This window comes from Aegilops tauschii, chromosome 1 (genome assembly GCF_002575655.3).
Source record: "Aegilops tauschii subsp. strangulata cultivar AL8/78 chromosome 1, Aet v6.0, whole genome shotgun sequence".
Classification (NCBI taxonomy): domain Eukaryota; kingdom Viridiplantae; phylum Streptophyta; class Magnoliopsida; order Poales; family Poaceae; genus Aegilops; species Aegilops tauschii.
In genome coordinates this window covers 475,036,292-475,052,002 of record NC_053035.3, presented here as the reverse complement: position 1 = coordinate 475,052,002, position 15,711 = coordinate 475,036,292, and the positions used below count along the sequence as shown (strand labels likewise).

Genomic DNA, 15,711 nt, shown 5'->3' with positions numbered 1-15,711 from the left:
GACTTGGACTCTATCTTCTCTTCGCTCAAAAGTGACGTGAGAGGACTTTTTGAACAGCACCTAAACTTCTCTTTTTCTCTTATCTTCATATGTGGATTGTACAAATATCCCATACACCTGAAATTAGACATGGCACAAAATTCTGTGAAGTATTTTTGTCCTGGATGACATAAATAAATTGATGCATAGTTTGCATTAAAAATCACCTCACAAATATACATGTATGCAATATTTTTGGTCGTATCCAAGGTAGTCATGTCCTCATCAGTTTTTGACTCCATGAACTAGTGCAAGATATGAAAGTTGATTGCACTTGTTCTTGCCAAAAAGAATGTGAGTGAAGTATGTTGGCGGAGTCACCCTCAAGAACTTTCTAGTTCTTCTTCTCTGGGACCCAAATCAACTTGATGGGAATCCTTGGAGTTGTAGTCATACTTGATGTAGTGGATTTTGATGTAGTCTTGGGAACCCACTTGACCATGGCCTTAGGAGCTTCTTCAAATGATTCAATCTCTTCTTGAAGCTTGTCCTTGCCTTTTAGCTTGTGGTCTTGTGGTGGAAGATCATCTTGAGCTTGTGTTCCCTTGAAAAAAGTGAGGTCATACTTCTCTTGTTGAGGAACAAACTTCGTCTTGGGATATTGATCTTCTTCCCACTCAACACCATTGGCATTGAACTTTTGTTCGAAACCACCACCTTGATTCTTCCGGTGCCTTCCTTGCTTGCGTACGATTTCCTCAAATTGCTTACTTCCGGCAAGGCTCTTGTAAACACCTTTCTCTATAATTCCCTTCAATAAGCTATTTTTTTGCTCAAGTGTGACTTGGCTAAGAGAATCATTAGTGGAATCAAGAGAACTACTAGAAGCAACAATATTGGATTTAACATGATTATTGTTACTACTATAGGAAGAATCCTTCTTGTTCTTATTGCTAGATTTTACTTGTGGCATATAAGTAGACAAGAGTAAACGTTTGGCAATGTAAGAAGAACTCTTCTTTCGAAGATCACCATTGATTGCTTTTAGGAACTCATGCTCTTGCTCTAAATTTAGCTTCTCGAAGCATAGCTTCTCATGAGTTCTTAGAAACTCTCTATGATCCTTTAGAGTAGTTTCATGGGATAACTTAAGAGTGTTTAGTTCTTTATTTAGACGCTCATTCTCCTTCTTATCATTGTTATTCATTTCATCTTGATTAGGATGATTAATAGCAAGTTCATCATAGTTTTCATCACTAGTGTTGTCAACAAGTAAATCATCATCACCTAGCAAATCATCTTCATCACTATTGAAATCAACATACTCGTGGTGTGATACCTTAGGGCCTTTAGCCATGAAGCATCTTCCAATTCCTTCATTTGGTGAGTCAGATATGTCATAGGAGTTGGATAACACAAGTGCAAGACTGGCAACACCTTTATCTTTAGTATATTCAGACTCGGAGTGATAGCTTCTCTCGGAGTAGTTGTTAGAGTCGGAACCGGATACCCATTCACCTATGTGAGCTTGATGTCTTCGTCTTGTGTAGCTCTTTGATGACTTGTCCTTCCTTTTTCCGAATCCTTGCTTCTACGAGAGGGTCTTCGTTCAGAATGATCATCTCCACTCCTTCTCTCTCTTGGTGGTCATTCATCTCTTTTACTTCTCCTCTTAGGTGAATCTTCTCTTTTCTTGTAGGGAGCCGTACACTCATTGGAGTAGTGTCCATGTCTTCCACAATTGTAGCAATTACGATCCCGACTAGAAGATCTTTTGTCAATGTAGGATCTTGAATTGGAGCTTCTTTCTTTTCTTCTATTCTTGTGGAATTTGTTAAAGTTCTTCACCATTAAGCTAAATTCTTCATTGAGGACTTGTTTCTCACTTGATGTTGTAGTAGAATCACTTGAAGCTTTATAAGCACCACTAGACTTGTTGTGGAGCTCTTCCTTATCCTTGAGTGACATCTCATGAGCAATAATTCTACCAATGACTTCCGTGGGCTTGAGATCTTTATAGTTGGGCATCATTTGGATCAAGGTGCACACGGTATCATATTTTCCATCCAATGCTCTTAGGATCTTCTTGATGATGAATTTGTCGGTCATCTCTTCGCTTCCTAAGACAGCAATCTCATCTGTGATGAGAGCAAGCCAAGAGTACATCTCAGCAACTCCTTCACCATCCTTCATCTTGAACTTATCAAGTTGACTTTGAAGCACATCCAATTTGGATTCCTTGACGGACTCGGTACCTTCGTGCATATCAACCGAAGTATTCCAAATTTCGTTTGCATTCTCAAGGTGGTTGATTTTGTTGAATTCTTCGGGGCACAATCCATTGAAGAGAATATCGCAAGCTTGGGCATTGTATTGCAACATCTTCATTTCTTCCACGGACGCTTCACGATCCGATTCTTTACCATCCTCGAAGAAATCACCTTGCAAGCCAATGCCCACAATAGCCCAAACGGCGGGGTTATGACCAAGAATATGCATTTTCATCTTATGCTTCCAACTAGCAAAATTAGTACCATCAAAGTAAGGACCTCTACGATGATAATTTCCCTCGCTAGACGCCATACTCTCCTAGGTTGTGAAACCAAGGCTATGATCACCAAAGCTATGGGAATCAAGGCAAATGGAGACCGGAGCCCTGATATCACTTGTAGGATCGAAAGTAGGTCTAGAAGGGGGGTGATTAGACTACTTGACCAAATAAAAATATAACATTTTCCCAAATTTTGTTTTTGGCAGATTTTAGTAACTTAGCACAAGTCAAGCAATCAACCTACACATGCAATTATAAGAGTGTAGCAGCGGGAAGTAAAGCATTGCATATGAAGGGAAAGGGAAGGGTTTGGAGAGTGCAAACGCAATGATGACACGGAGATTTTTGGCGTGGTTCCAATTGTTGGAAATATGCCCTAGAGGCAATAATAAATAGGTTATTATTATATTTCCTTATTCATGATAATCGTTTATTATCCATGCTAGAATTGTATTGATAGGAAACTCAGATACATGTGTGGATACATAGACAACACCATGTCCCTAGTAAGCCTCTAGTTGACTAGCTCGTTGATCAATAGATGGTTACGGTTTCCTGACCATGGACATTGGATGTCGTTGATAACGGGATGACATCATTAGGAGAATGATGTGATGGACAAGACCCAATCCTAAGCCTAGCACAAGATCGTGTAGTTCGTTTGCTCAGAGCTTTTCTAATGTCTAGTATCATTTCCTTAGACCATGAGATTGTGCAACTCCCGGATACCGTAGGAATGCTTTGGGTGTACCAAACGTCACAACGTAACTGGGTGGCTATAAAGGTGCACTACAGGTATCTCCGAAAGTGTCTGTTGGGTTGGCACGAATCGAGACTGGGATTTGTCACTCCGTGTAAACGGAGAGGTATCTCTGGGCCCACTCGGTAGGACATCATCATAATGTGCACAATGTGACCAAGGATTTGATCACGGGATGATGTGAGTTACGGAACGAGTAAAGAGACTTGCCGGTAACGAGATTGAACAAGGTATAGGGATACCGATGATCGAATCTCGGGCAAGTAACATACCGTTGACAAAGGGAATTGTATACGGGATTGATTGAATCCCCGACATCGTGGTTCATCCGATGAGATCATCGTGGAACATGTGGGAGCCAACATGGGTATCCAGATCCCGCTGTTGGTTATTGACCGGAGAACGTCTCGGTCATGTCTGCATGGTTCCCGAACCCGTAGGGTCTACACACTTAAGGTTCGATGACGCTAGGGTTATAGGGAAAGTATGTACGTGGTTACCGAATGTTGTTCGGAGTCCCGGATGAGATCCCGGACGTCACGAGGAGTTCCGGAATGGTCCGGAGGTAAAGATTTATATATGGGAAGTCCTGTTTTGGTCACCGGAAAAGTTTCGGGTGTTATCGGTAATGTACCGGGACCACCGGGAGGGTCCCGGGGGTCCACCAAGTGGGGCCACCAGCCCCAGAAGGCTGCGTGGGCCAAGTGTGGGAGGGGACCAGCCCCAGGTGGGCTGGTGCGCCCCCCCCCCCCCCCCACCAAGGCCCAAGGCGCATGGGAGAGTGGGAGGGGGCAAACCCTAGGTCCAGATGGGCCTTAAGGCCCACCCTAGTGGCGCCCCCCCTTCTCCTCCCCTTGGCCGCACCCTAGATGGGTTTGGGGGCTGCCGCCACCCCTGGGAGGGAACCCTAGATGGGGGCGCAGCCCCTCCCCTTCCCCTATATATACTGGAGGTATTTGGGGCTGCCAGACACGTGAGAACACCTCTCTCTTGGCGCAGCCCTTCCCCTCTCCCTTCTCCTCTCCTATGGTGCTTGGCGAAGCCCTGCAGGATTGCCATGCTCCTCCATCACCACCACGCCGTCGTGCTGCTGCTGGACGGAGTCTTCCCCAACCTCTCCCTCTCTCCTTGCTGGATCAAGGCGTGGGAGACGTCACCGGGCTGCACGTGTGTTGAACGCGGAGGCACCGTTCTTCGGTGCTTAGATCGGAATCAACCGCGATCTGAATCGCTACGAGTACGACTCCCTCATCCGCGTTCTTGCAACGCTTCCGCATCGCGATCTACAAGGGTATGTAGATGCACTCCCCTTCCCCTCGTTGCTAGATTACTCCATAGATTGATCTTGGTGATGCGTAGAAAATTTTGAATTTCTGCTACGTTCCCCAACACCAATAGGTGGTGCTATCGTACGTCCACGTTGATGGAGACTTCAACCCATGAAGGGTAACGGCTGCGCGAGTCCACGAAGGGCTCCACCCATGAAAGGTCCACGAAGAAGCAACCTTGTCTATCCCACCATGGACATTGCCCATGAAGGACTTGCCTGACTCGGGTAGATCTTCACGAAGTAGGCGATCTCCTTGCCCTTACAAACTTATTGGTTCAACTCCACAATCCTGTCGGAGGCTCCCAAGCGAGACCTAACCAATCTAGGAGATACCACTCTCCAAAAGGTAATAGATGGTGTGTTGATGATGAACTCCTTGCTCTTGTGCTTCAAATGATAGTATCTCCAACACTCAACTCTCTCTTACTGATTTGGATATGGTGGAAAGATGATTTGAGTGGAAAGAAACTTGGGAAAGGCTAGCAATCAAGATTCTTGTGGTTGGATTGGAATGTCTTGATCTCAACACATGACTAGGTGGTTCTCTCTCAGAAAATGCAGGCTGGAAGTGTAGGCACGTTCTGATGACTCTCTCACATATGGAGGAGGGGTGGAGGGGTATATATAGCCTCCACACAAAATCCAACTGTTACACACATTTGACCCAACTCGGCCAGACCGAATAAAAGAACTCGATGAGACCGATTTAGTTCAAAATGTGAACGTTAGTAATCTTGGTGGGACCGACTGGAACAACTCGGTGGGACCGATGTGCTAGGGTTAAGGCAAAACCTCATCTCAGTGAAGCCGATTGCTTGAACTCAGAGGCCAAGTTCAGCAAAGATCAAACAGAGAGTTGGTCAAGCAAACTCGGTGGGACCGATTGCACATTTCGGTGAGACCGAAATAATTGCAACAGGCAACAGAGAGTTTGCAGGGCCATCTCGGTGAGACCGAGATCCGTATCAGTGTGACTGAGGAGTTAGGGTTTGTGGCAGTGGCTAGGTCAAGTGAACTCGGTGGCGTCGGATAGATCATTTCGGTGGGGCCGAGTTTGACTTTGAGTTTTGGACATATTTGGAAATGAGAAAGTGGTTGAGGGCTTTGGAGCAATATCACTAAGCACTTTGAGCAAGTAGACCATTAAGCAACACCTCATCCCCTTTTAATAATATTGGCTTTCCTGTGGACTCAATGTGATCTTGGATCACTAAAATGTAAATGAAGAGTCTTGAGATTTTGCCAATATGTGTCCTTAGTATTTTGAGGGGTCCGCATCTCTAGTCCATGCCATGCCAATCATTGAACTTTCTGAAATATTTAACTTGAATGGATATTAGTTCAATGAGCTATATGTTCTTATGAATTAGCAAAACCACCCGGGGATTAGTTGCACTGTCAGCGGCACGACGCAATCGCTGGCAGCAGAGAGCACCACGGCCTCCCACAGGCGCGCCAGGTACGCCGCCTCCTCGTCCTCCGCCTTTTGCCGCTCGTCCTCCTGGTCCTCGTCGCGCACGACGAGGGGCGGCGGCAGGCAGCCAGCCCGCACGTCGCGGATGCCGCGCCGACGCTGCTCCTCATGCTCGAGCGCGAACCAGACCTCCCAATCGGGAGAGTCGGATGCATGGACGGGGTTGAGGCGATACTCCGGCGTCAGCTGCCGCCGCCGGCGCTGCACCTCCACCGTGTGTGCCCGCGCCGACCGCGGCACCACCGGCACTGGGATCCTCTCCGGATCCAAGTGCCAAGCATGTGGCAGCGTGACATCGGGATACGAAAGGGGGATGCAGTGCTCCCAGTGCCACTTTGCCTGGTGCATTGGGACGCTAATCCGCTGCCGAGGCTGGCGGAAAGACGTCGGCGGAGGCATGAGGAGCGTGTGCGAAGGGGCGGCGGGGGCCTTGCCCTTGTTCTTGCCGGAGAAGAAGCCCATTGTGGCTAGGGTTGACGCCTACGGGGGAGCAGAGGGGTGGCTAGATGGGGACGGGCTTCTGGAAGAGGATGAGGACGCCCCCCCCCCCCCCTCCCTCGCCGCCGCATGCTCGGACTAAAAAAGGCCGTCGGCCGTCGCTGACTCGTGGGCCCATGGTCGGCGGTCGTCATTAATAAAGACATGGGAGGTAGTTGGCCGGCCGCCATGTGAGGACGCGGCGGACACCGAAAGGACGCGCGGCGCGTCCGTGCCTATGCATTTCAGCCGCAAATTTGGGCTGAAAATGAGTCCGCACGAACGCGAAATGGACGCCTTTTGAAAATGAGTCGACGTGTTAGGCCATCACTTTTAATAAGGAAATTCTCAGGTTTCAGTTCGAGCACGGAGTTGATTTTGCCCACAACAAGAGGAAGAACAGCGCGCCAAGGGAAAGCAAAGGTTCCGATACATTTTATTTTGAGCCCCGTGACTTTGTTTTCCTTTTGACCAGCTGCTAGAATACGATTGTCCCAGCCTCTGAATTGCCAGAAAAGCAAGAACAATGCAGATCCTCAGATGAACAAGACCCGGCTAAAAAGAACAAGACCCGGCTAAAAAGCTGTAGAAATTGGCAGGTAGTGGAACTTCTTTTGTTGCTAGTTAGTTTCTGTGTTTACTAGCCAAACGCCCATTGTATTACAATGGGAGAAAAGAATTATAATTTTTGGTGACATGACCACATTTTGCTACATCAACGAGATACACCCGCGACAACCTCCATTCAGCTCATCGGCGCGACCACGCAGGCGGGAATATCGGCGGCTGCCCACCCACAAGGCCACAACGCCGAAGTAGGGGGCTATTTGCCTGTTCGGCAATGGACTCCAACAACAAGGTGATGACTTGTTGTGTCATCTTGCACAATATGATCATTGAGAGCGATCAGGGAGAGCCAGTGTTTGACACTGAACCATATTACAGGCAGGGTCCTCTTGCAACTGTTGATCAAGAGCTTACCTTCATCTTCATTTTGATGGAAGATAAAACTTAACAGGCATTGCTAACTTCTGTGCATGTGAAAGAATGTGTATGTAGAACAACAGGAAAAACTATGCTCTGGGATGAACATTTTATCCAGCACATACGATTAGTATGTTGAATGTAGTGCTGATGATTGGTACCTAGCAGCTAAAAGACTATTTCAAACAAAAGATTGTTTGATGTGATTCCACCAGCTGTGGAGGTACCTACACGACAGCTTCCAGTTAACGTCTGTTCCACAAAGAGGACACATGATGATTATTTAGTGAAAGCTTATAAGGAAGTTCTGCCAATCAACAAGAGTCTAGCACCAGGTGGAATCCTTGTATTTTTCACTGGATAAGGAGAAGCCGATTATTTATTGAGAAGCTGCAAAGAGCATCCAAGCGACAAATTGGTAAGAAGCCTGAAATGGTTCGAGACGAGTATGGTTCAGGACCAGAAATAGACGAGAAGGCATATATGGTATTGATAGAACTGAACCTGAGTACCGAGACAACATGTTTTCCTTGTATGGGGAAGATGTAATGGATGATGAGCTAAATGTTGATTCCTCTGATGCTGAAACAAGAGTGAGATGGATATTGACAGTGATGAGGAGGATTCCGTTGCTCATGAAACTGCAGAAGATGGACTGATGTTATCATTGTTGAAAGGGGATGAGAGTTCATCTGTACTGAAGGCATCCTTTTAAGCTATATCAGGAATATCAGGGTAACCGGAAACTGCTGAGGAATCGAGCAATGATACAGTTGCAGAAAATTCAGGCCTTCAGTTTCTTGTTTCAGTACATGTAGAGAGCCTACACCTGTTTCATATGCTAGGCTCAGGCCTCAGGCTCTGTTTTTTTACGACTGTATGCAATGCTACCAGCTTCGCGTCAGCTTAGAGTCTTTCACGATATTCCCGATGGGTAAAGATTAGTTATTGTGGTGACTAATGTTGCAGAAACATCTTTAACAATTCCTGGCATAACACATGTGCTATGGATAAGCAAGGCGTCAGCATCCCAACGTGCTGGGAGAGCTGAAAGAACTGGCCCTGGGCGCTGCTACTGGCTGTACTTGCTTCATACGGTAAAGCTTATTTATTTCCTGAATTGACTGAACCAGAGATCAAGAAAACGCAAGTTGATGGCACTGCACAGCTCAAGTTTATGGAAATTGGTAAGGTAATGTGCTTAAATTGTCTTCTTTTTTCGAACCATGCAAGAGAACTGCATGTGACAATATAGAAAAAAAAGAGATACAAAGTCATAGAGTACAATGACGACCCAACAACAACAAAACAGGTTGCAAGCTTTCCTTTACCTAGCTACGCGGCCTAACAAGGAAAGTGTGGTTGAATCTGAGCGTTGCTTGAAGACATTGAAAGCACTTCACAACCAAGATAACGTTACATCAATGGAAAAGGCTATGGCACAATACCTTCTGACAATAATTAAAATGCTGAAGAGTCATTAAGGCTGTGCCAGATCCAACCTCATATTGGGATACACAACTGCTTCATCAGCTTTGAGCTATACCACTTTTCAAATTCAGGGCGACACTGGTAGAGAAACAAGTGAAGATGGTTCTGATCCAGAAGATAAGGATCGACATGAAAGGAAGAGACAGAAGAAGCTCAATGCCATGGTTCGAGAGGCACAGAAATAGGTTTTCGCACTGACGTTTGAACCGTTTCCCTTGCTTTGCGGTCATTTGAGTGTTGAAGAAATCCAGTGGAATTCTGTAGAGACTACTCACTTCACCTGAAAACAATGGAAGAGGTGTCGACGTTGAAAAAGCAACTTGTTCGACTAATATTTCACCATAGCAAATTCCGTGATGGATTTTCTTGGTATTTTGGAGTTTCTGAGGATGTTGAACAGGCCTGGAGGATGAAACCAAAAAAAAAAAAGTCAATGCTGAATGAGAGGAACTTCTGCGGCAAGGAATATGTGTTGGGTGGGCTGATAGGGTTGAAAAGAAGATCGACACTTCTTTTGGATTGTCAAAAGATAATCGAAAGGCTCGAGCTGCATGTTATCAATCTTGTGCTCTCAATGTTATAACATATTTAAACCAATCATCTTCTGTTGCCTCAATTCCACCAGAGTTTGTAGTTTACTCTGTATTACTATGAGTCCCAGCATGACCAGCACGTTAGTCCCATCTTTTCTCGACATAATCAGGAGCCTCCACTGCAGATTGTAGTGTACCCATCAGAGATGCCACCAGTCGGTTGCAGACTAGCAGGTATTTGCGTGGGCTTTGCTTAAAGGGGATGTCTTGCCATGCCTAAGGATGGTTCAAATGTTCCTGGCTCCGTCACCATCTGTTTGTCCCAGCCAAAGAAGAGTTGGAGATTGACAAAAATTAATAGACAACCGGGCGGCATTAAGAGATGCATGGATCCAGATTTTCTTTATCCTGAGATTCAGGCGTGGTTCCAGGATAAATATCTGAGACAGTTTGGAGCAATATGTGCACCAACAATTTTGCTTCCCAAAGAGGTTAAAGAGAGTTAAAAGGGTAGTCGATTCAAACAGGTTATGTTGCAATTGCTTGACAACTATGCTTATTTCTGGTGGAACAACACATGTTTGGTAGTGAAATAGATATGAAGTACTAACAGGGAAGCATTTGCTGTAATGAAAAAGTAAGGTTGAGATAGCTATCATGAAAAGTACTCCCTCCATCCCATAATATAAGAGCGTTTTTTACACTAGTGTAAAAAACGCTCTTAGAGACAGAGGGAGTATAACAGAGTAGCTAGGATATATTGCCGTTGAAGGCTTTAGCTAGCGCAGATGTTTGTATTTGATGTAAACTATATTTATTGATTCATTGCATCACCACCATGATGATATACTTCCTCCGTTCCTAAATATAAGTCTTTTTAGAGATTTCACTATGGACTACATACGAATTAAAATGAGTGAATCTATAATCTAAAATATGTCTATATACATCCGTATGTAGTTTGTAGTGGAATCCCTAAAAAGACTTATATTTAGGAACGGAGGGAGTAGTTATTTGTGCGCCTGCTCTTTTTAGTCAGCATATAAAGATATGCCAATTGTTGTTGTCTGATGGATCAATTTTGCGCCTGCTCTTTGTAGTCAGCATATACAAACAGAGGGGGGGTGGAGTGAAGCACTAACTCACAGGAGCCCAGCTTGGGCCTGCTGGCTGGCTGGCTGCTGCATGCCGCGCCGACGGACCTGTGGCGCCTTGCCTCCATCAAGCTCCGCTACCCGGCCGCACGGCACCGGGACTTTCTGTTTGTTCTTATAACAAATTCATGTCTGAGTCCTGACCAGACTGAATTGATGTGCCGTGAAGAGTTTCAGAGTATCTTTAATAGCACAAATAATAGAGTACCCTGCAAATAATATCAGGATAATACACGAGAGTTATTGTCTCAATAGTTAACACAAGCACGTACAAGCATTAGATTCTGTTTACCTACGGTGTTGCATCTTCTGTGTACTTCATTGCTTACCATACTGTTGCAAATGTAATTTTCATTAATCTGGAACACACAAGGAATTCTTGATACTTAAGTCCACCACTATATAGGACTTCGACATTTTGTGTCCCCAAATCTGTTATATTGTTTCTAAATTCATTTGTGATACACAAGACATCAGTGTGCATTGTGTTCGTGCATCAAAAGGTCGTTAAATTATTTGTCTGGCGGCTGCAGACCGCACTGCCTGCCTAGAGATCTCACGCAATATTGAAGGATTGTGAATATTAGTGTGCATTTGGGAAATGATTATTCCATTTGAGCTAAGAAATTGGTGGATTTTGAATATTATCCGAATTCACTAGGGATCATTTAATACTGCAAAAAATTGCTATGATAACAGCCACAAGAAGAGAAATGTGATGATCATGTGAAATACCACTTTTTCTGGCCAATTGTTCCAACAGAAGGACCTTTGACGATCTATGTTGCAGCTTTCAGTACCTAAACATAGTTTGGTTCATGATCGGGGCAGTGGTCAAGGGTGGTATGCTCGCCCTATCCGATGAGAAGAAGACATAATACCTTGAAAAACAAGCAAAGGCCCATCATACAAAGATAAGTGCAGCTCGGTAATTTGCACCATATACTTTGGGTCAGTTGAGAGTGCCCATTTTAAAGATGTACAGAACTAACAAACAAAACAGCAAAAGATCACCCATGCACTTTGTCTCATCTTACTGTATTAATACTGCTATTTAGCCCAACCGTGTCATTCTCAACATACTCTCTCTGTAACTTGTAAAAACGTCTTATATTAAATTATAGAGGGAGTATTATTCTATGTTGGCAGGAGGGCGGCCGGCGGTTGCAGCACAGTGCATAACCGTTGATATATCTCTGTGGTTCTCGAGGAGTACAATGCAGTTGCTAACGGTGATTCTTGCAGGGAAAAATGTTCAGATGTAAGACTATATGGACAGTATGCAACCAAATCAGAACTAGTGGCACCTATTGTGTGACGACTGTATTGGGAAAGAACTTCAAGAAGGAACTATGTAGTACAAAGAAGTTTTGCTCAGGCAAAACTGAACCGCCCAATATATTTCTATCTCTTTATTCTCTTCCTCAAATTTTAGAACAAAGCAAAACAAGCCTACACCCGATTCTTCATGTAGCTGGAGCCATTCTACATGTACTATATGCATTATCAGCTCTTGATTTCTGCCGCACACATTCGAAACCAGCTAACTGATATCCTGAGAATACACGCCATGGAGATGCCGATCTTGATTTACACAATACTGACCTTTCGCCTTTTAACCTTTTAGCTTGGAAGTAGTAGTTTCTTTAGTTGCCTTAGCCAGGGTAGATGACAGGGCAACCTCTTCATCCCTTTTATGCACTGGAGCAAGGCTCTCTTCAAATAAACTGAATCTTGAACCAGGGATGAAGCATGGAACAGAGGTGTGTGTCTCAGTGACCGAAAGAATGCCCTCTAGAACCTGACAGCTAGGATCATAGGTGTAAACCTTTTTATGAAACTTTTCATAAACCCAGTGCTTGCTAGTAGCAATGACAATCTTCTTCCCTGACCTGCAATTGCCAAGAGAACCAATAACTCTCACAGCCTGTGGCTCGCCTAATTCTCTTCTAATGTGCCCGAACAAATCGATTCGATGATTCAGCGTCCAATCACCAGAGCCGTAATCCAGTAGCCCCCAAATCTCCAGGGCACTACCATGAGGGGTTCCGTTGCGAAGGTTCCGGACAATACACACCTGGTCATCCATCACGACCAGATGCTCTCCTTCTGACTGGGACCAGGGGCGCACGTGCTCTCTTGATCCCCAGAACGGTGGTGAACGGATGGATCCGAAGGTCTCCTCTGCGACGGAAAACAATATGATGGCAGCTCTTGGCCTTCTGATGAGAAGAGAAGGACTGATCAACCAGTGCAGGAATCCGTTGGCAAACACAGGTTGTATTTTGCTCATCATAGCATGACCAACTGCAGAATGTGCAAACTTGGACCACCTGAAGGGTACTCCTCCAGCTGCAGGCCTCCAGCAATCAGCCCCTGGTGTGTACACTTCACACCTGAGGATGTCCTCGTGAGCAAGCCCATTGATCAACCTCACTACCTTGTACTCCCTTGTCCGGGCATCAAATCCCAACCCAGCAGTAAAATCACGTGCACGATCACAGTAAGGTGGCAGACGTGCGACTGCCCGTGTGGCTGCATTGCAAACATAGTAAGCTAGCGCGGCGGCATCATATAGAAGGGTGAGGCCACAGCATGGTGAGGGCGTCAGTACTTCCACAGAGTCAGGACGTGCAGAGTCAATGGTGAAGAGTAAATCATCTCTCGGGCCTGACGGTGAGTATGAGCATACTGTGGCGGAGTCCAGTTTTTCTGTGGGTGAGACCACCAGTAGCTTTGGTGCTGGTGGCAGCACCTTACAGGTTGCCATGTGGAGGCTGCAGAAATCCTTGGAGGAGAGGAGTGCAGCCCAAGAGCGGCAAACGGCCCGAAAGCGGAGAATGGATTTGACAGGGAGACGAAGTAGCACCTCCAACATCATGTCATCAGGAAGCAACCGTGCACAAAGAGCTAGAAGGGCCTTCTTCCTCTTGCTGCTTGGGAACGCCTCTGCCGTAATCTTCCCAGCCTCGCCACAGGATGGGATGGCACTCTTTCTCTTGCTGCCACCCATCATTTCACTACCAACTTCTGTTGCGTCCAATCGATATTACTAATTCAGCAAGATGTTCTGCAGTGAAATACACACATGGGAACAATTTGAGTGTTAGTACACTGAACCTCGACGCATTTTAATTTTTTTGGAAAAGGTAAGCAGAATTTAATCCCAAACTTTGTTTAAATAATAAACTGACTGCTATTAGTCCTATATTAGCTGAGAGGGCAATAGGCACCAAAAGAAGTTGCAGGACTCGCCTGCATCTTGGACAGAACAGATATGTGTTTCTTTTGAAGCGAAGAGGCAAGATCGAACCAATTATGATTTTTACCTTGAAAAGAATAAAATGACTGCTCTTAGTGACACTATCTGAAAACAGTAACAGCAGAAGTTTGAGGGTAATAGACAGCGAAATACATCTGAAGATGCCCCCCGCAGTATGTACAATGCTAGTACTAAAATAGAAGGGATCAGATCGACCTTGAGCTAAGACAGATCTAGCTGATTTCATCATTACAAGAAAGTAAGACGAGAGCAGAAGGAGATCCGTGTGACAAGAAGATGAATTAAGGCATCGAACAGATCCGAGCGAGGTAGGGGTTTCTTACCAAGCGAATCCACTGGACGGCGCCCGCGACGAATCCGCGAAGCTTGGAGGATTGGTTATTACGGCGGCTCGGCGGAAGGAAGACTCGATTTTTCTGCCGGGAGAGACGGAGAGATACCGAGGGGAAGGGGATTATTTAGGTTGGAATTGGATACGAACCGGTGAGACTGAGTGGCGAGAGACTTGAAGGTCTGTCGGAAGTGGAACGTCCGATTTCTGTAGTCTGTCGGCATGCCCTTACAGGCGTCCGATTTGACATCAAAGATTGGCATCGTATATATACCCTCCCCGTTGTCGTTAATTACATTATTAGTCGGGATTGGGGTAATTAGTTACAACTTGCTTTTTTCTTTCAAATTACTAGAGCTCCCGCGTTGCCGCGGGAAATGGTTATAATATTTTTTGATGAGACTAGCAAAGAGCCCGTGCGGTACAACGTGAGAGAAAATAACACACACTTTTAACCTTTTCTTTTGCGGGAACACACACTCTTAACCTGATAATAACAATGACTCAAGACCCTAATGGGTCCACGTCCTTTATTTTCACATGACATCATATTTATGTTGCCGACGGTAGCCTCAATGCTCACACAACGAAAACACGTTTGAATGTGGTCAGTCCTAAGGCGTCTCTCTCTCCCTTGCTCTCTCTCTCTCTCTCGCGCACGCACACGCACACTCATTCAGAATAATATGAGGAATATGTTTTTTTCCCGTGAGGTTTTCAGAGGTGTGCATGTGTGGTTATCGATGTTTTTTTCTCTCAAATTGGTTTTAATGGGTGTTTTTTGCAATTCGAATCGCCGCTGGTACGAAAGAAAATGGATCATGCACTATATATTAATTTTGCACCAAAAACAATATTTTATAAATATTTAACAGCTAAAAATAACATCATATTTAGATTCTACACATTTTCTAATCAAATTTCATATATAACATGTTAAAATCGGAGTTACGGTTTTAAAGATACGTACTTTTTTTGATAAACTACGGACTGATTAACCAAAAAGTCAGGGGTTTTTTTGTTAAAACGAAAAAACGATTCAGCTGAGTTAAATACGAATCGTGGGTTGATTAGTATAAAACGCGGGGGTTTTGTGTAAAACATGGAGAAAAAAACGATTCGTTCTCACTTAAAGATGGATTGCCGGTTAATGGATAAGGCGGTGGGTTTTCTGCAATAAGATACGATGGACAACCAGAAACACTCTGTGCTTTATTATTAGGGAAAGATAAGACATGACGGACGACTAGAAGCACTCTATATTTTATTATTATTAGGAAAAGATTTAAATATGAACGTGTTGTTTTGGCTCTAGGGAGCATATGCTCCCTAATGACCAGTAAAATTTTAATATATAGTAAATG

At 44.8% G+C, this 15,711-nt stretch overlaps 1 protein-coding gene and 2 pseudogenes across 2 annotated transcripts; 2 read left to right on the top strand and 1 right to left on the bottom strand.

Annotated features, from left to right (window-relative positions):
- The first annotated feature begins 6,736 nt into the window (after positions 1 to 6,736).
- On the top strand, positions 6,737 to 8,465 carry LOC109749467 (ATP-dependent RNA helicase DEAH13-like; annotated as a pseudogene).
- Positions 8,453 to 10,614, top strand: LOC123493428 (ATP-dependent RNA helicase DEAH13-like; annotated as a pseudogene).
- Positions 10,615 to 12,101: 1,487 nt separating this feature from the next.
- Positions 12,102 to 14,579, bottom strand: LOC109749476 (F-box protein At5g49610). 2 transcript variants are annotated; one of them, XM_020308437.4, is made up of 3 exons: positions 14,340 to 14,568; positions 13,989 to 14,062; positions 12,102 to 13,803 (listed from the first exon to the last, which is right to left on the bottom strand). In XM_020308437.4, exon 3 carries the CDS (start codon positions 13,747 to 13,749, stop codon positions 12,349 to 12,351), a length of 1,401 nt encoding a protein of 466 aa, XP_020164026.1. In that variant the 5' UTR covers positions 13,750 to 13,803; positions 13,989 to 14,062; positions 14,340 to 14,568; the 3' UTR covers positions 12,102 to 12,348. The 2 variants fall into 2 exon arrangements, with proteins under 2 accessions (XP_020164026.1, XP_020164025.1); XM_020308436.4 differs by lacking the exon at positions 13,989 to 14,062 and having other exon boundaries at positions 14,340 to 14,579.
- Between the last annotated feature and the right edge of the window lie 1,132 nt (positions 14,580 to 15,711).

Excerpts from the sequence above, each read along its gene's own strand:
- LOC109749476 (XM_020308436.4), bottom strand. The coding sequence starts at position 13,749 with ATGATGGGTGGCAGCAAGAGAAAGAGTGCCATCCCATCCTGTGGCGAG.